This window comes from Elephas maximus, chromosome 3 (genome assembly GCF_024166365.1).
Source record: "Elephas maximus indicus isolate mEleMax1 chromosome 3, mEleMax1 primary haplotype, whole genome shotgun sequence".
Taxonomy (NCBI): domain Eukaryota; kingdom Metazoa; phylum Chordata; class Mammalia; order Proboscidea; family Elephantidae; genus Elephas; species Elephas maximus.
Window position 1 is genome coordinate 197,363,439 of NC_064821.1, and position 20,045 is coordinate 197,383,483.

Genomic DNA, 20,045 nt, shown 5'->3' on the forward strand with positions numbered 1-20,045 from the left:
GTTGCCATGAGTTGGAATTGACTTAACAGCAACTACCAGCAAGTCATAATCAATAGGGCCACTAGTGCACAATTCATTTCTAAATACTCTAGGAAGAATTGACATATTCACAATGATTTTATACCCCTGCTAGGCTCCAGGTTTGTCAGCTGCTAATTACTGTGAGAATGTGTCACTTACTATTGAAGCCACAACGAACTTGATAGCTGATCGGCCTCCATTAAGGAGATGCAGTCAAGTACTGGTAGCCACAGATTCCTCTTCTAAGAACTTCTCCTGCCACTACCACTGTGTGAACAGGAAAGGAGGGAGAATTCACTGGCTGCCTCACTTTCTCCTTTTATATTTCAGCCTCCTTCAAGAGACTTTGGTTTCTACTAACCCATATGTAAGCCTGCTAGATAAAAAGTTCAGATAATGGCACCCCTTTCAGCTACTGGTATCTGTTTAAAAAAAAAAAAAAGCATAACTTTGCACTAGTTTTTCATACTGAAACTAAGTTGTTTACAGGAAAGAGACTTCATTTGTCCTGACTGAGGAAATCGAAACTTAAGAACATGTTGGGAGGAGTTTCAAAATTTTTTCATAGATGAATAACTTCTCTCCCCTTGGGAGTTACTGAAGTAGGAGATAGCCAGAACTAGCTATGTTTTTAAGAGACTGTAACTAGTGCTATTTTTCCTCGTTATCTTTCAAAATAGTTCAGTTTCTTCACTTTTTTGTGAGATTATAACATCCTACATTCAGCTTCTGGAGAGCTTTCCTGATTTATTTCCTAGCTTAGAAGACATACAGTAATTCTTGTATTTCTGACAAAGATTTCAGGATCTGGACTACCGTGGAAGAAGTTTCCAGGGAGGTGAGTACTCTGAGGAATTCTGTGAAGATCTGGGGACCTACTTAGTAAACATGTTACCGCAAATCGCGGGTTCAAGCTGCCTGCTGCAAAGCCAATACTGAGACAGGGGAGGTAAGCAGTAAGAGGGCTTTATTGAATATCGGTATTCAAGAGACAGAGGGGGTTAAATATCACCCAAATTCTGCCTAATTCTGAAGAGCTAGTGGGAGAGTTTTACAGGGGAAAGGTCAGGGTTACCTGATGTTTTGATCACGCAGTCCACAGATGGTCTTATACATCACAAAACAACTACAAGAAACTCTTTATTAAACTAAAGATATGCCTGTGAGACATCTGGACTCTAATTAGTATATTTGTAACAGGCTTAAAAAAAAATCACATAAGAATCTCTCGGCTAGTGGAACTCTCCTGCCAAGTCCACTCTGGCTGAGATAGGGAGCAAGAAAGACAGTTGTAGATTAAAAATGTCAGGCATCTTTTCTAGCTGCCATCTTATAGGCTGAAGCCCATTTCTCAAGAGAACAGAGAAGAGAGACCAAGGCCACAGGAGCTAAGAGAGCTCGGCACCCCTTTGGAAGAGACCGGTGCAGATGGTGTAATAAAAAAATGTTTTTAGAAATTACTTAAAGCATCATTATGGTGCTAGTTATATCAAGTTCTGAATCACCCATTGTGAATCGGAGAAAACATGTTATAAGGTATTAGGGTGTTTACTAAGAGTGGAACAGGCTGCTCAGCCATATCTTGAACAGAACCCGTGTCATTTTCTAAAGACTAGAGAGGAATCACAGCTTATGCACCTATACTAAAACAAACAAGAATATGTATTCTCTCTAATATTAAAACACTGGAGAAATACTATTTTCTCTACTTCAAACACACAAAGGGAGATTACTTACAGAGAGTCTTCTAGGGGAAAAAGTACTGATATTAACTATATTCAGAAAAGTAAAAAAAGGCAATAGCTTTATTTTAATCTAGGCAAACAATGGACTTATTTTATTCTACCACAACTGAAGACTGAAGAAAGAGGAATGCATTTTGAGTATAGTAGGTTTAGAATCATTTCCCTGGGTATACATGCACGTGAGTTGATATTTAGAGGAGAGCTAGGTTTTCTTCACTGGAGGGCGAGGAGGAAAATTGGTAGCAGTGTTGGGGGCCAAGGTTAAAGACAAGATAGTGGCATGAGAAAAGTATCATGAAGTAATATTAAATTTAAAGAAATCTGGACATAAAGTTGCATTATATGGCATTATTCCAATTTTATAAAACATGGAAACACACATACATAGTAGAAAAAATTCTGATTTTCCCAAGCATGTCATTAAAATACATGGTGTCTTAATGTTTTCATAAGTATGTTTAACTTTTATTTTAGCTCCATTCTATACCAAGTGTTAGAAGCATTGTTTGTCTTTTTGGGATAGTCCCTGCTTTCTTCAAAGTCACAGATAAACTTTGTTGATGGGAGTTTGTAGGGGAGGAAAAAAAAAATTTTTTTTTTTTTTTTTTAGGTAGGGTAAATTGCATGTATGTCTGAATTCCTATATATAAAATTCCTGTATAGCCTGGGAAAAAATATTTCATTTGTGTTTGAGAGGAATAAGTTTTATAAGTTTTGAAATACTGGTTTCAGAATTCCCCAAATGTTAGAAAGTCTTGTTATTTAAGCTTGCCAATTGTGTTGATCAATATTTTTTTTTCAGTATTTGCTGTTTCTTTACTCTGCTCTGTAATTGAGATAAGCTGAAATTTCAAAATGTGATTACCATTCTGTCAGTTTTTTCTGGTATATTTTCAACTTTCTGTAAATATACATAAATATATGACTATAAATGTAGGAAAAAGAAGAGCTAGAGAAGAGACAAACTTTTTATACTAATATAAAGTAATAATAAAGAGTATACTTTTGTTATTTACAGGAAATGAATATTTAGAACTATTATATTTTACTGGGACTTTGACATTTATCATTTTAGTTGCCAAAGGAGAGAAAACCAAAATTAAAAAAATATTTGAAGAAATAATGGGATAAAGTTTTTGGAATTAAACTAACGTGAACCACCTCAGATAGATCAGGCCAATACAGTGCCAATTAGGAGAGTGGAGAAAAAATCCACAAGACACAATGTAGCCAAACTGAAGACTCTCAGAAAGGAAGCCAATCATCTGAAAGCTTCTAGAGAAAAAGGGCATAACCTTCTACTAGTTTTCTTTGTAGAGCAAAACAAGCTACTCTTATGGCCTAAGGTCTATTTAAAGCTTCTCTGATACAAAGTGCTCTCACTGAATTACTGTTTGCATAATAACACGTTTTCCAACTTTTTTTTTTTAGCTTTTGAATGACCTTTTGTCTACCACATATAAGCTTTTTTTAAAAATCCAATTAGAAAAATTTTGTCTCATAACAGATTTAATCCATTATCTGTTCTGTTGATTGCTGTTTTTTTAAATAGTTTCTGCCATTCTAATTTATTTCAGTTTGTAACACTTACTCTATGCTTCCTTCCCCTTCTTCTTCAGTTTTTGTTTTTTTTTTCCTTTCCTGTCTCTATTTTCTCCATGAGGAAAAAGTAACTTAATAAACACGCTATCCACTTGTTTCCTTCTCTCCACCCAACCATGTTCTTGTTTTGTTTCTCTTTGTTCCGGGTTTGTTGCTTTACAAGGCATTGACAGACTTAAGTTAGTTGTTCACTTTTGCCTACCTTTGACCCTGCAGAATTTCTTAGCTTTATTTGTTTATTTTCTTGTCGAATACTACTTCCAAAAGAGTGTTTGGTGGGTATTTTTGTGTTGCAAATCTTCTGTGGCCTTCAATACAGAGAGAATGGTTTTCAGGCCCTCATAATTAAATGCCATTTTGACTACATATAAATATGAGCAATTTCAGAAAGGCTATTTAATGCAGGCACCATATGTAAACGGCCAGGTAGGGTCTAAGTCTTTACACCCAAGTTAAATGCAATAAAACTTATTTAGCAAAACATATGAACATTCACACTACAGTAGTATAAGAAAAATTATATATTGTCTTCTCTTAGATCAGGTTTTAGTTTGCTAATAGATTTTGTTACCAAGCTCACAAAGGGTAAATCTTTTGGTTTCAAAAGTCTTTTGAGTTTCAAAATTGTAGAAATGAGATAATTACTCCATTATCTTCCTGCTTGCAATTTTGCCGTTGGGCAGCTGATTCTTGAATCTTTGTGGTGAACGTGCCCTTTTTCTCTAAAAGCTTTCAGATGATTGGCTTCCTTTCTGAGAGTCTTCAGTTTGGCTACATTTTGTCTTGTGGATTTTTTCTTCACTCTCCTATTTGGCACTGTATTGGCCTGATCTATCTGAGGTGGTTCACGTTAGTTTAATTCCAAGAACTGAATCCCATTATTTCTTCAAATATTTTTTTAATTTTGGTTTTCTCTCCTTTGGCAACTAAAAGTGTATGAGTGTTGACACTTTAGCTTCCATTCTGACATGTCTTAAATTTTCTTTTACATATTCTATATATATTCTATTTCTTAATTCTACCTTAATTCCTTGTGTGAGAATTTTCAATCTTATTTTACAAATCACTAATTTATTTCCTAATTGTATGTATTTTACTGTACAGCCAAATGAGGAGCCAGGGTCTTTTGAACTCCAAAGTCTAAACTCTTATCACTTATATTTGGCTTCCTGAGTCAGTATACCGAGCAAAGATACTGGAAAACAGAAAAGCCATGTTGAGAAAACTATCATTTTTCACAATTAGTCGAACAGACATTACCACATGCTATATTATATTCAGAAACCCTAGTGGCATAGTGGTTAAGAGCTATGGCTGCTAACCAAAAGGTCGGCAGTTCAAATCCACCAGGCACTACTTGGAACCATATGGGGCAGTTCTACTCTGTCCTACAGGGTTGCTATGAGTCAGAGTTGTTTGCCCATTTTTAAATTACATTGTCTTTTTGTAGTTGAGCTGTAGGAGTTCTCTACTGTTGTCGTTACGTTTATTGTTAGGTGCCATTGAGTTGGTTCCGACTCACAGTGACTCTTTGTACAACAAAAGGAAACACTGCCCAGTCCTGCACCAGCCTCACAATCGCTGTTATGCTTGAGCCCATTGTTGCAGCCACTGTGTCAATCCATCTCATTAAGGGTCTTTCTCTTTTTGGATGACACTCTACCAAACATGATGTCCTTCTCCAGGGACTGGTCCCTCCTGATAACATGTCTAAAGTACATGAGACGAAGTCTCACCATCTGTGCTTCTAAGGAGCATTCTGACTGCGCTTGCTGTAAGGTAGATTTGTTTGTTCTTCTGTCACCTGACGGTATAGTCTATATTCTTCGCCAACACTGTAATACAAAGGTATCAATAATTCTTCAGTCTTCCTTATTCATTGTCCAGGTTTCTAATGCTTACGAGGTGATTGAACACACCATGGCTTGGGTCGGGCACACCTTAGTCTTCAAAGTGACATCTTTACTTCTTAACACTTGAAAGAGGCCTTTTGAAGTAGATTTTCCCAATGCAATACTTCTTTTGATTTCTCGACTGTTACTTCCATGGGCGTTGATCGTGGATCCAAGTAAAATGAAATCCTTGACAACTTCAATCTTTTCTCCATTTATCATGATGTTGTTTATTGGCCCAGTTGTAAGGATGTTTGTTTTCTTTATGTTGAGGTGCAACCCATACTGAAGGCTGTAGTCTTTGATCGTCATCAATAAGTCCTTCAAGCCCTTTTTACTTTCAGCAAGCAAGGTTATGTCATCTGCATAGCACAGGTTGTTAATATGTCTTCCTCCAATCCTGATGCCATGTTCTTCTTCATATAATCCAGCTTCTCAGGTTATTTGCTCAGTGTACAGATTGAATAAACCCACTGCCTTCAAGTTGATTCTGACTCATAGCAACCTTATAGGACAGGGTAGAGCTATCCACTTTCGTCCCCTAAGGTTTCCAAGGCTGTAATCTTTATAGAACTGACTGCCACATCTTTCTCCTGCCACAACCCTGCTGCACATCTCCCCTGACTTTAAACCACGAAACGTTCCCTTGTTCTGTTGGAATGACTGCCTCTTGGTCTATATATAGGTTCCTCGTTAGAGCAATTAAGTGTTCTGGAATTCCCATTCTTCTCAATGTTATCCATAAATTATTATGATCCTTATAGTCGAATGTCTTCATAGTCAATAAAACACAGGTAAACATCTTTACAGTTGTCTTAGTTTTTTTTTTAGTCATCTAGTGCAGCAATAACAGAAATACGACAAGTGGTTGGCTTTAACAAAGAGATATTTATTTCCTCGCAGTAAAGTAGGCTAAAAGTCCAAATTCGAAGAGTCAGCTTCAGGGGAAGTTTTTCTCTCTCTGTTGGCTCTGGAAGAAGGTACTTGTTCTCAATCTTTCCATGGTCAAGGAGCTTCTCAGGCACTCTGCTCCTGGTGCTGCTTTCTTGGTGGTATGATGTCCCCAACTCCCTGCTTGCTTCCCTTTCCTTTTATCTCTTGAGAGATAAAAGGTGGTGCAGGCCACACCCCAGGGAAATCCCCTTTACCTTGGATCAGGGAGGTGACCTGAGTAAGGGTGGTGTTACAATCCCACCCCAATCCTCTCAACATCAAATTACAATCACAAAACAGAGGACAACCACACGATACTGGGAATCATGGCCTTACCAAGTTGGCGCACACATTTTTGGGGGGACATAATTCAATCCATGGCAATGGTATTATCTGCTTTCAGCCAAGATTCATCTGACTTCAGCAATGGTATTACTGGTTCTGTGTCCTCTTATGAATGCAGCTTGCATTTCTGGCGGTTTCTTGTCGATGGACTGCTGCAACCACGTTTGATTTGGATTTCCCTAACGACTAACGATGTTGATCATCTCCATGTGTCTATTGGCTGTTTGTATATTTTCCTTGGAAGAATGTTATCCAAGTCATTTGCCCGTATTTATATCACATTGTTTTTCTTTTTGTAGTTGAGTTGTAAGAGTTCTCTATGTATTCTGGATATTAAACTTTTATCAGATATATTGTTATCAGAATGTTTCTCACATTCTGTAGGCCTTTCAAGGCCTTCTGAACCAAATTAGGGAGGAAGGGTTTTTTCATAAAGAAAATGGAGAAATACTGAAAATTTTCAAGTCAGATAGACCTGTGGTTTTATATAAAGGTGACTAGATGTATTTATAAAACAAAACAAAAAACCTGATTATTGAATTGGACCTTTAAGGAGAAAAATCAAGCAACTATTATAATAAGCCAGGCAGACCAATAAATCCTGCAATCCTGAACTAAAAACAAACAACCCATTGCCATCAAGTTGATTCTGACTCTAGGGAGCAGCAAAGTGACAATGATATGGAGCCTAACAAAGTGATGGTATTATGTGCACTTAGGACACAGAGGACAGAGTCTAACCCCAAAGGAAAGAAAATTCTAATAAAAACTGATTAAAAAAAGAGCCTAATGGACAGGGTAGGTACCCCAGTATGGAACTGTAGTACCATGGCAGAAGCATAGTCATATAGAAAGACAGGCTGCAGCACGTTTTGCACATAAGCTATTTCCATCAGAGTAGGTGTACGAAGAGTCGGGCCAACAGGCTGACACTAAAGGTCAGGGGCCAGGCCTAATAAAGATGGGAAAAGAAACTGGTGACTTTGATACTACACTGCGCCTTCTCTAAATATCAGAACAATTGCCTATTTCCAGACCTCCTTCTACCACATACACCCCTGAACCAAGTCGACTATCATTAATAATAGGGAAGAATTTCTTAGAGCTTCCTAATGCAGTGGTTTTCAACATATTTTCCACAATATTGTGTCTTGTGATTATAGTCCTTTTTGTTACTCACGCTGAGGCCAACACTTTGACATGGACCACTCACTCACACAAGAATGTCCAGTCTTTTAAACTTTCTGTATAAATGTGTAACGCTCTATGTCATTTTTCTCTTGTAGGCTCAGCCATAACTTGAGAGATGACGGCTGAATACAAGAAAATTGTTCTACTGAAAGGATTAGAGAGCATTAATGATTATCAATTTAATACAATTAAGTCTTTACTAGCCCGTGATTTGCAACTGACTAAAAAAATGCAAGATGAATATGATAGAATTAAGATTGCAGACTTGATGGAGGAAAAGTTCCGAGGAGCTGCCTCTGTGGACAAACTAATAGAATTATTCAAAGATATGCCGCAACTTAAAGACCTTGCTAAATCTCTCAGATCAGAGAAGTCAAAAGGTAATAAGGAAAACTTCTTCACAACTGCACTACTCAAACCTCCTCAAATTTGAATAGAACCGTTCTTTGTTTTTTGGGGGTTCTTGGTCAGAGTTGAAACATCCATTTTCCAATTCATGATCAGTAGCCATGATAATGGTGGTATCTCAGATGACATCTACTTGACAACTTAAGCCATTTCCTTTTCTATAAAGGGGATTGTTGTATTTTGGAGAATGTATTTGGAGTTCAGGTACAGAAGAAAAGGCAGAGGGAGTTAATGAGAGAGACTAAGGTTTCCAGTACATCAGTACGTTTAAACACAACAAATAAGATAGCAAAATCGTGGTTTCATCTTATGTATTTACATTTAACCAATCAATGCACATATTATCTTCTCTAGTAATGAAGATGAGGCAGTACTTATATGAACACCTACCTATTAGAGGTTTAAAGGAATTTTCCTCTTATAAAATCACGGGTTAAAAAAAACAAAACAAAACAAAACAGATTTTCAAAAGCCAAAGGCAACTCTTAACACTTGGTTGTTTCAGTAAAACAATAGATGTTTTAAAGGAAATGATAGATCAGTGTCAGGAAGGGATTTGACTGACGTGCATGGGAGTCCAGAGATGGGATGGACATGCTCATCACATTGGGGCATGAAGGAAACCATTGAGGACACATGAGACAGTGCCTGTGTCAATGTTGTGACTGCTGTTCACTTTTCAGCCAAGCTGGGCATTAGCAGTAAAAGTAGACAAAAGCATACCTAGACCCACAAGTAGGTGCTGAGGGGAAACAGTCGTAAAACTGTTTCATCTATCTTAAACCAGTTTCCCTGTTCATTGTCTTGTTTCTGCATCAGTTGCAAGGAAAATCAAAGCAAAAGAAGCAACTCCTGCGAAAAAGAGCAGGCAGGAAGAAGCGGATTCAGCCACACCTGTACCCACCACAAGTAAAGCTCTGACACCTGTAGGAGTGGAGGAGACTCCTGGGGGCCAGGTAAGATTGCGGAAGAGAAACAGACTTGCGGACCCACAGAACAAATTCCTTTTATGGCTCTTCCACTTGTTCTCCCAATTCAAGTTCTTGGTTCTTCATTAATTTCCTGTCAAGATTCAGATTTACAAATTGAATAATTATTAACCATCTCCTTCTTGCCAGGGAATGAGCTAGGTACTTTATAAATGTAATGTAAATACTATGACATAGGTATGATATCATCATCCCTACTACAAAGTTGTGGTAACATGAGAATCAGATTGGAAAGATGTTTTGCTCATGTTTGCACAAACCTGGATTTACTATTTCAAGTCAGTTAAATCCCACCACAGAGATCATTGGAGGACTCATGTGTATAACTTTCCCCTCTATTTAATGATACCATCTGTGCCCACCTCTCACCATTAGCCAGAGAGTGGGCAGCACTTCCTCAAGTTCCCAGGGAAAACATTTGGAGGTATAAGTACACCTGCTAAACAGTAATAAAAGTGTGTTCTGTTTCATTTGATACTCAAAATGATTAAAGAAAAAAAATTAAATTACTTTCAGAAAAGGAAGAACGTAACCAAAGAGAAGTCTGGAATCAAAAAGAAGAAGGTTTCCGAGAAGCAGATGCAGTCTCCCTGTCTATCTGGAGCCAGTACATCTGCCATCATGGGTCACCTCCCACCTTTCCCGACCTTATCATCTACTCCACCCTCCATGGGTTACCCCCTACCTCCCAAGATCTCATCATATACTCCATCCTCCATGTCTTTACCTGAGGTACTTTCTTTGTGCTCCTATTTTCCTTCATTTCCATCAACCAAAAATATAGCAGACAATTTCAAAATTCTGATCTCATGTTCTACTTAAAAATAACGCCAATAATTAATTAATTAATTATATGTGAATGTATATATATAAATGACGGAAACCCTGGTGGTGTAGTGGTTAAGTGCTACAGCTGCTAACCAAAGGGTCTGCAGTTCAAATCTGCCAGGCGCTCCTTGGAAACTCTGTGGGGCAGTTCTACCCTGTCCTATAGGGTCGCTATGAGTCGGAATCCACTTGACAGCATTGGGGTTTTGGGTTATATATGTAAATATAAAGAATTCACTGCTTTTTAATCTTTGGCTTCTACAAGGGTTACTTGATGAAGTTGACATTACTTCTGACCTTAAGAAGTTTTCTGTGTTGTGTTGTCCCCAGGAGGGAGAGGGATATTTAACAATCATAATATACAGCTGAATACAGCAGTGTGTTCACTGTCTATCACTCAAGTCTCCTTCACACTGCTTCCCTTTGCTCACCAATATACACAAGTTTCTTCTACACACCCTGCACCTTTCTTCTTCAGCGTTTTCACACACCATGTTTCCTAAGCTGAAAAGCTCCTAACTTGTCCAAACCTTTTCCCCACTGAATCCCAACACTGATATCTTAATATTGAATCCTCCTACAGACCCCATGCAGAATAGGTGAATTCTTCATGCTGCTCACTTTTTTAAGAGCTTATTATTTTCTTTTCTATCATTTGTGACAACTGTAGTTAAGAAATCTTTGTCTTCCCCACCTGACTATGAGCTTTAAGTGCAGTGCTACCCTGTTGGCCCTGTGAACCCTTTTATCCCAGTGTTTCGTTCAGTGCCTGCCTCACAGAAGGCTCTCAATAAATGCATTTATTCAATGAAATAATAAAAACTAACCAATAACCAATCAATTCAAAAATAATTGTTAATTATTTGAAATACAACCATCCAGTTATTATCAAATTTTTGTATATATTCTCCTTCATAAATATATACACATGTTTTCTCAAAATGATGTCATAAAATGGTCAATATTCTATTACTGGTTTTATTAATTTAACATATCAGTACCATCTTCCGAAGCCCATAAATAGAAATATAAACCATTATGTTAAAAAAAAATCAAACCTGTTGCCATCAGTTTGATTCTGACTCATAGCAACACTATAGGACAGAGTAGAACTGCCCCACAGAGTTTCCAAGGAGTACCTGGTAGATATGAACTGCCAACCTTTTGGTTAGCAGCCATAGCACTTAACCACTATGTAACAAGGGTTTCCAACCATTATACAGTGGCTGTATAATATTTAACTTCAGGGATGTACCAAAATTTATTTTGTGCATAAATTCCCTGTTGATTGACTTCCTCATATGCCCTATCACACAATTCTCTTTGCAATGAACATGCTTGTGTCCACTACTCCTTTTATGTCCTTCAGAGAAATTGTGTAATTTCTTTCCTGTGGGTCCTGTAACTTTCTTGTCAATTTGAAACTATTTAACTATTAGCATTGTGATTCTTATATTTGAGTCTATTGCTACTGATTAACTTGCTTTTGGGAATATACTTCCTTGTGTTATGGTGAATTGGTCACATTGATGGAAGTCAGATGTATGTAAAGTTCAATATACGTAGTGACATAGGTAATATCCCAGGTCAGACCACTACACACTTCTGGACTGTAGAGGCAGCTAGCATAGCTTCACATACTTGTCCCTAGGAAGCATCTGGCCCACCCTTGCCTCATACTATCTTTTATAGATTAGACAACTTACTTTCTATGAAAGTATTCTACTACACTCATATGAGCCCAGTCCACTGTGTAGAAAAGAAGATAAGGATAAATCAACCTGCTCTGCAACTGAGAAATGTTGTCTGTTCATGTTTGAGGACACAGCTCAACCACAGTGCTTGCACCTAAGGCTACTTAGACAAGATTTTAAGCTAGCACATCTCTTTCTAACCTTTTGTAAAAGAGCACTATTTTGGGGGGAGAAGTACTATGAGTTGGACCCTCAAAATGTCCCCAGGCCCACCAGTAAAGGAAAAAAAAAAACTTTGATGTTTGTGGTTATGTGGCTTTTGGTGGTCCCCTTTCTTGATTTTCAATGCTATTCAGGTTTTTGTTCCCCCCCCTCACCCCCATCCTTTCAACTTTTCTTTACTTTTTGGTCTTTTAAATGATTAGAGGGTATAACTGAATTTATTATTTTATTCTAATTTTTCCCTTAAGTCTATTCGTGATAATGCTGTCATCATCCACTGTTCTTTGTTGCTCTTTATGAGGATCATGGTCTTCCACTTTAGTTGCTCTAGCTAAACGATAAGAGTTTGTTATCCTTTCCTTTCTGTTAAGTAATCCCTCTTTAGCCTAGCCCTAGTTTCAGGTATCTGTAAAGGTTGTTGGGGCCCAATGTTATTATTAAGGATTCCCTTCTTGGAAAGTGACTTTGTATGCCATGCTCAAATTTGTAACTTTATTTCCCTGTATCTGTCTAACACAGAACCAGAGACCACAGGCCCAACATCAGGTAGCTACCAAAAAGAATGCTCTCCCAAATAGCCCAATAGTAGTGAGGGTACTGAAAGCAACAGAGGCATTTGAATTTGAGTCTTCAGAAGAGAGTAAAGACATGATGTTTCATGCTACAGTGGTTACAGAGAATACATTCTTCCAAGTGAAGGTTTTCAACATCAACTTGAAGGAGAAATTTACCCCGAAGAGGGTCATTGTCATAAAAGGTTATTCTGAATCCAAAGGAATACTGGAGATAAAGGAGGCATCATCTGTATCTGAAGCCGGTCCTGATCAAAAGATTGAGGTCCCAATCAGAATCATCAAAAGAGCAAATGAAACTCCCAAAATCGATAATCTTCAAAAGCAAGCATCAGGAACATTCGTGTATGGGTTGTTTATGTTACATAAGGTAATCATTTAAAACTGTTTTGTTTCATTTTTTTGTTCTGTCCTTTTCATTTTCTCTTCTAACATCTAAAATTAAATGTCTCAACTTGCTAAATGGAGCTTTGCTGATTGACCAAACATTGGAAATTAGGACTCCCTCATGACTAGAGATAGGTAGTCAAATCTTACCCCTTGAGAGAAAATGAATCTAGGTGACCTATTAACATTCTTCATCCCAAGGTATCTCTAAGTTCTTTGAAAATGATTCACTAAGAAACCTTGATACTTTTAGCAGTTATGACTATCTATTCTCAGGACAATGAGCAAGGACAGTACAGAGTCTAGGTCAATATTCACATACTGAAGACTTTACTTCTTGACCTCCACCCTAACTATATAAATCATAAATTTATTTTGAATTTTTATAAACTTATTTTATATAATGGATTGGCCTACCAAGCTTGAATTCTTTTTGTAACATATAGTTAAAGTAATAAGTGAATTGCCTGATATTCTCCAGAAGGCAAATACATTAGCGATTAGGAATACTATCTAACCATTCAGTGCTGCTCCTATTTGTTGTTTATTTACTCACTTATCCATGAAGATATTATTGAATAACTAAGAAATAATAAGTTGTATGATATTGGAAGGCAAGGTAATATAATCTCTTAAGTTACCAAAAAAAAAGCACAGAAAATTTTACTGATATGTCCATGTCTCTATTCAGGATACTAGTTTGGGTGATCTATTCATTCCCAATATTGTCTATGAACTGCTATGAATTCAACTGAAATCTTATATAACCAACTGCTTTGTAATACCAATATACCTGTCTTCAAGGATAGCCACTTAGTTTTATCTGCATCGCTTCCTGTACACTCTTTTTAAGCAACCATGCTTATAAATGCTATTATAAAATTGATGAGTAATGGCTTAGATGAGTGAAACACTATGGAGTGTGAACCAGGGACCTAAGCCAATGCAGACAAGGTATTAAAGAGGAGCGAGTAAACAGGGAAGGTTGAAAAAGAATTAGGGAGTTACTAGAAGCTTTCTTGTTATACATTCATATTCTACTGAATGAATACTTGTGGTATTTGTCATTTTATTTCTGCATAAGGACAGGAGTCAAACAAGTACACCAAGGATTTATGATTCCTCTAAATCCAGCTGATATAAGGAATATAGCTTCCCTGGAGGTGGAACCAGGTGAAAATAGGAAAAAAACTCATTGTTCTAGAAATGTCAGGCATAAAAACACCTAGAACAGGGAAAACTAAAAAAGTAGATTAAATAAAAGAAAGAAGCTCTGAGACGACCTAGCCCAAGCTCCTTGTACAACTATATGTGTCATTACTGTCTTAAATCTTGTACTTACTCTTTCATGAGGATTTTTCTCACACGTATGGCAGTTACTCACTCTGTTGTCATAAACTGGATGTTAATTTTCTGTTGCAGAAAACAGTGAATAAGAAGAGCACAATCTATGAAATACAAGACAATACAGGAAAGATGGATGTAGTGGGGAAAAGAAAGTGGCACAATATTATGTGTGAGGAAGGAGATAAGCTTCGACTCTTTTGCTTTCAACTGAGAATGATAGACTATAAGTTGAAACTGATAAGTGGGACTCATAGTTTCATCAAGGTAAGAACTGGATAGAGGAACATTAGTTTCCCAAAAAGGCAAAGTCCAGCAGGTGGCAAGAGTATTTTAAGGAGGGTTTTTTTTTTTTTTAAGATATTAACAATATACCATTCATATAGGTTTCAAAGGGATATGATACTTTTTCTAAATAGTAAAATATTTGTATAAGTTAGTAGGGCAGGGAAGTAATTTCACGTAAGAGCAAGGACTTTGGAAGAAGACAGACCTGGTCTGAACCCTGATGCCAGCATAATACTGATGAAACGGCTTTAATGTTTCTCTCTAAAATGGTGGAAATTTCTACCTCATAGAGTTTGTTTAAATGTTAAATGAGATAACACATATACGTTAGTCATCTCAGGGTCTGACACATCCTTAGAGACCAATCTAAAATAGGTACTATATTTCTTGGTAAGGTAAAGGCATTGGAAAGAATTCTAGACAGAGGAAATGACACATTCAAATAGTCAAAAGTGTGAAACAGCACAATGAGTTCTCTACTACTAAAATATTGGTAGATGTGCAAGACTATGGGAAGATGAGGCCAGGGTTTAAAATGAAATGTCAGATAGTTTAGCCTAATGTTACAAATAAAAAAGGGAGACTTCACTGTGAAAAATAGGTATCTTTGAAAGATTTTATGTAGAATAATGCCTGAGGACTTTGACATCTTAGCAAAATATTTTCTGACAATTATCTGCAGAGAAGTATTAGAGAGAGGGTAGGCTTGGAGGAAGAAGCAGTGGTAAGCTTCAGGCTGCTCATCCCCCAACTACAGAGAACACATTGTTAAATATTCCAAAAGCTAGTTGTTAAAACCACAGCATCTTGAAATCAGCCACGATGGCAGTATTGATACCTTCAAAATCTGCAAGTGCTACAATCAGAACTTTTTTAAAGTTGGCTTACCAATACCACACAGAAAGCCATTTCAAAGAAAGCTATTTCAAAATCCAGGAAAAAAAGACCAAAGACCAGCAGGGTGTGAATAAACAAAAAAGAAAAATAAATATTTTTGAATGCACAGCATCACCAATTTGTGACTAAGTGATGAAGGTAAGAAAGATAAAAGATTCAAGCATGATTCAAGGATATTATCCAGGCAACTGAATCAATAGTGTCACTACTCATTTAGATTGATAATGTAGAAGAACATGGTCCAGGGAAAGAAAATATATTCTTTTTTGGACAGGTTGAATATGAGATACGTATAGGTTATACAGGAAACTTTGGTGGCATAGTGGTCAAGAGCTACGGCTGCTAACCAAAAGGTCGGCAGTTCAAATCTGCCAGGCGCTCCTTGGAAACCCTATGGGGCAGTTCTATTCTGTCCTATAGGGTGGCTATGAGTCGGAATCAACTCAACAACAATGTGTTTGTTTTTTGTATTTGTTTTTTGGTTTTATAGGATATACAAGAAATTTCTAGCCATCAGTCTGGAGATACATAGATGTGGCTATAACAGATATGGGACAAAAAAAGCAATTTTTTACTGAAGATATATGGATTTGTCAATTTGCACATGATTGCTCAAGTTGTGGGTTTGGATAATATTGCCTAAAATAAAATAAATAATAATACAGAATCTTAAATGTATATGAAATGAAAACACTGATCACTCACCACCATGTGCTAAACACTGTACATTAACTCAATTAATAGTTTTAATAGGCAGTGATGAAGATATAATAGTTATTTCCATTTCATAGATATAGATACAGATGTTCAGAAAGAGTAAGTCATTTGACCTCATTGGCACAGTTAGTAAGGCGTGACAGTGAGATTTGAATTCAAGCTGTCTGGCTTAAGAGTCCAGACAGTTACACAAGCTAATAATATCAGAGATGTGAGGACAAAGGCATGGGCAAAAGGACATCATGAAAGTGAACAAAAAGAAGTGAACACAAAGGTGAAAAGAAAATGGGAATGTATAATAAGCATTAAAAACAAGTTTAATGAGGAGGATTTCAATAGAGCTCTTGCCAGGCACAAATTCTGAAGGAAGTTCCAGGGTTTTAGAATACACGTACTTTAGAGCAAAAGACACAATACTTTCGTGAAATGCACATTCTGGCCCACGGGAGAAAGTTGGGGTTGACTCTATACGACATCACACTCTGTTATACAAAAAGGAGCACATGCAGCGGTCCGCCGTGGGATTCTTGTTAACAATTTTCAAAGTTAAATTTAGGTATAAAGGATTCAAATAGAGATACTGGCATATTGAGACACACAGCCACATACATGTTCATCAATTGTTCTTCTTCTCAGGTTTCTCAATTCAAGATCCCTGTACTCTTCTCTAAGAAACAGTGATTGCGCCCCAAAATCCCTTATCAGTTGTACCCTCCTTCCACCTTTTCGCCACAGTGAGAACCTCCCCACAGTGCTTTCTTTGCTCTTGGTGAAATAGCTCTTCTCTCATGCCTGTTGTTCTCTTTCATCCCATTTGTGGAACTTTCGCCCTTTTCAAATGTCCCCACGCTGAGCATGAGGAAATATCTATTTTCAGACACAAGACAATAGTAGGGAGTGGATTGTGACTCACAAGAAAGTAATGCATTAAATGGGATGGGTGAGAAAGAACAAACAGCCTTTGAGGAAGGACAAGGTGAATGATGTGGCCAATGGCAAGGAGGGGCAACGTGGGAGAAGAGAGAAATGTAAGATGAGCTTTGTCTCAATTGCTGGGTTCTAACTGTGTTTTCTTTCTCTCTCCTTCAAGGTCATCAAGACCCAGAAAAACAAGAAAGAACCAGTCAATATTAATTTAAATCTGGAAGTTGAAGTAAGGACCCTCCCTCCCAATCAATTAGGTGGCATTAATAGTGATCTTGTTAAAGTTGAGACTTCCACTTAAGCAATAGATTCAGTAGAAATATCACAGCATATTGAGTTTTTATATGAGTTGTAAATTAAGTTGTTTTCCTTTATGAAATTTTACTTTTACACCTTCTGTATTTTTGCAGGACACTACCATTTGCATGTATAATGGATATAGATTTTTAAAAAATTTCTTGATTAAAGGACATTTTTCTTCAGAAGTGCCCTATATGGTCTCCTTAATACAGAAGCAAGTTGCATGAGGGTGGTTGGTTTGTGATTTGTGAGGCACAAATGGTGGAACACGCAGGGCCTCATCAACGTTAGGGTCTCCATTCTGAATGAGATTTCTAGAGAATAAGTCACAACCCAGAGTCTGCCTAGGTTAGGCAGATTGGTCCAACAGTCCATGCTTGAATCACCACGCTATATAACCTGGGAAAGGGCTGCACTGGTCCAGAGAAAAGGATTCCTTTTGCATATATATTCCTCAGAAAGGGAAATGTTTGGGTAATTTTCTCTCCAGAGGGGGCTATGTTGGTCATTTTCACAAAGGCACTAATAACGTGCAAGAAGCTTCCCTACATCTGCTTGATGGGGAATACCTGGCCCCATTCATTTAACCAAGCAGATCATTTCCTTATTAGTTCTCCAACTATATTTTCTTCCTCTCACAATTTATATGTGCAAATTCCAGAACAAAATTACTCAATTACAGACGTGCACAAAGCAAAAAGTTGGATGATGAATTGAATCTACTGTATATGGCAATAAATAGCACTTAAAGAAATAGCTAAAATCAATATTTACAATTTAACTGTTGACTTTTGCTTCTGGTTCTGGCAAAGTGTCATGACCAACATAAACAACAATAGAACTGAATAAAATACATGAGATGACAATTTGCAGGCTTTAAACACCAGGCAGCATAAGAATGAGACCCCTGAGAGGAGGCAAATTTACAAAGCAAGCTCCACAATTGTTCTAGACCCAAAATAAATCAATTTTCTGACTGGAGACTAGTGGGCACAAAGCAGAGCATGCCAATCACACTGGTTCAAGGAGGCAGAGCTCAGACATCATGGCACCTGAAAAGCTGAAATATGAAAAGAAGGGAACAATATAGGGGGTGGGGGGCAGCTGTTGGCTGAGTTCTGGGTTGCCCATATATGGAGGTCAACAACATGAGGCTTACCAGAGAGAAGCTGCTATGAGGTTCAGAACAGAACACAAGTACAAGGGAGCAAACAGGGCTGAGGGCCATTTCTTGTTGCTAGAGCAGAGATAAACCTTTGAGCTCCCTGAACATCTAGCTAAGAAAACAGAAAGGTTGCATCTTAGCCATAGATATCATGCAATAGACTAAGGACTACTCTAGACGCTTCCTAACAAAGCATAAAACCAACCCCTGAGGTGATAAAGAGAAAAGATAGAGTCTGAGTCCTGTCATAGAGATGCTCAATAAACAAATTGGGATTTTTTTTAAATAATTTTTATTGTGGTTTAAGTGAAAGTTTACAAATCAAGTCAGTCTGTCACATATAAGCATATATACACCTTACTCCATACTCCCACTTACTCTCCCCCTAATGAATCAGCCCGCTCCCCCCTTCCAGTCTCTCCTTTCGTGACAATTTTGCCAGTTTCTAACCCTCTCTGCCCTGCTATCTTCCCTCCAGACAGGAGATGCCAACACAGTCTCAAGTGTCCACCTGATACAAGTAGCTCACTCTTCGTCAGCATCTCTCTCCAACCCTTTGTCCAGTCCCTTCCATGTCTGATGAGTTGTCCTCGGGAATGGTTCCTGTCCTGGGCCAACAGAAGGTTTGGGGACCATGACTGCTGGGATTCCTCTAGTCTCAGGCAGACCATTAAATCTGGTCTTTTTATGAGAATTTGGGGTCTGTATCCCACTGTTCAACTGCTCCCTCAGGGGTTCTCTGTTGTGCTCCCTGTCAGGGCAGTCATCGGTTGTGGCTGGGCACCATCTAGTTCCTCTGGTCTCAGGATGATGTAGGTCCCTGGTTCATGTGGCCCTTTCTGTCTCTTGGGCTCATAGTTATCGTGTGACCTTGGTGTTCTTCATTCTCCTTTGATCCAGGTGGGTTGAGACAAATTGATGCATCTTAGATGGCCACTTGTTAGCATTTAAGACCCCAGACGCCACATTTCAAAGTGGGATGCAGAATGTTTTCATAATAGAATTATTTTGCCAATTGACTTAGAAGTCCCGTTAAGCCATAGTCCCCAAACCCCCGCCCTTGCTCCACTGACCTTTCAAGCATTCAGTTTATTCCGGAAACTTCTTTGCTTTTGGTCCAGTCCAGTTGAGCTGACCTTCCCTGTATTGAGTATTGTCCTTCCCTTCAGTTCTTATCTACTAACGAATCAGTAAAAAACCCTCTCCCACCCTCCCTCCCTCCCCACCTCATAACCACAAAAGTATGTGTTCTTCTCAGTTTATACTATTTCTCAAGATCTTATAATAGTGGTCTTATACAATATTTGTCCTTTTGCCTCTGACTAATTTCACTCAGCATAATGCCTTCCAGGTTCCTCCATGTTATGAAATGTTCCACAGATTCGTCACTGTTCTTTATTGATGCGTAGTATTCCATTGTGTGAATATACCACAATTTATTTAACCATTCATCCGTGGATGGGCACCTTGGTTGCTTCCAGCTTTTTGCTATTGTAAACAGAGCTGCAATAAACGTGGGTGTGCATATATCTGTTTGGGTGAAGGCTTTTATTTCTCTAGGGTATATTCTGAGGAGTGGGA

General features: G+C 37.9%; 1 protein-coding gene across 2 annotated transcripts in view; it reads left to right on the plus strand.

The window, feature by feature from the left end:
- Positions 1-582: 582 nt before the first annotated feature.
- The window catches only part of LOC126073794 (myeloid cell nuclear differentiation antigen-like), a 70,751-nt gene continuing 51,288 nt past the window's right edge, over positions 583-20,045 (plus strand). Inside the window, exons 1-7 of one of the 2 annotated variants that reach the window (XM_049880880.1) lie at positions 583-859; positions 7,825-8,109; positions 8,957-9,093; positions 9,643-9,858; positions 12,390-12,812; positions 14,252-14,440; positions 17,166-17,228. In XM_049880880.1, coding sequence (XP_049736837.1) covers positions 7,845-8,109; positions 8,957-9,093; positions 9,643-9,858; positions 12,390-12,812; positions 14,252-14,440; positions 17,166-17,228 — 1,293 coding nt within the window. In that variant the 5' untranslated portion in view covers positions 583-859; positions 7,825-7,844. The remainder of the gene's footprint in view (positions 860-7,824; positions 8,110-8,956; positions 9,094-9,642; positions 9,859-12,389; positions 12,813-14,251; positions 14,441-17,165; positions 17,229-20,045) is intronic. The other variant, XM_049880881.1, reaches the window with a different exon arrangement.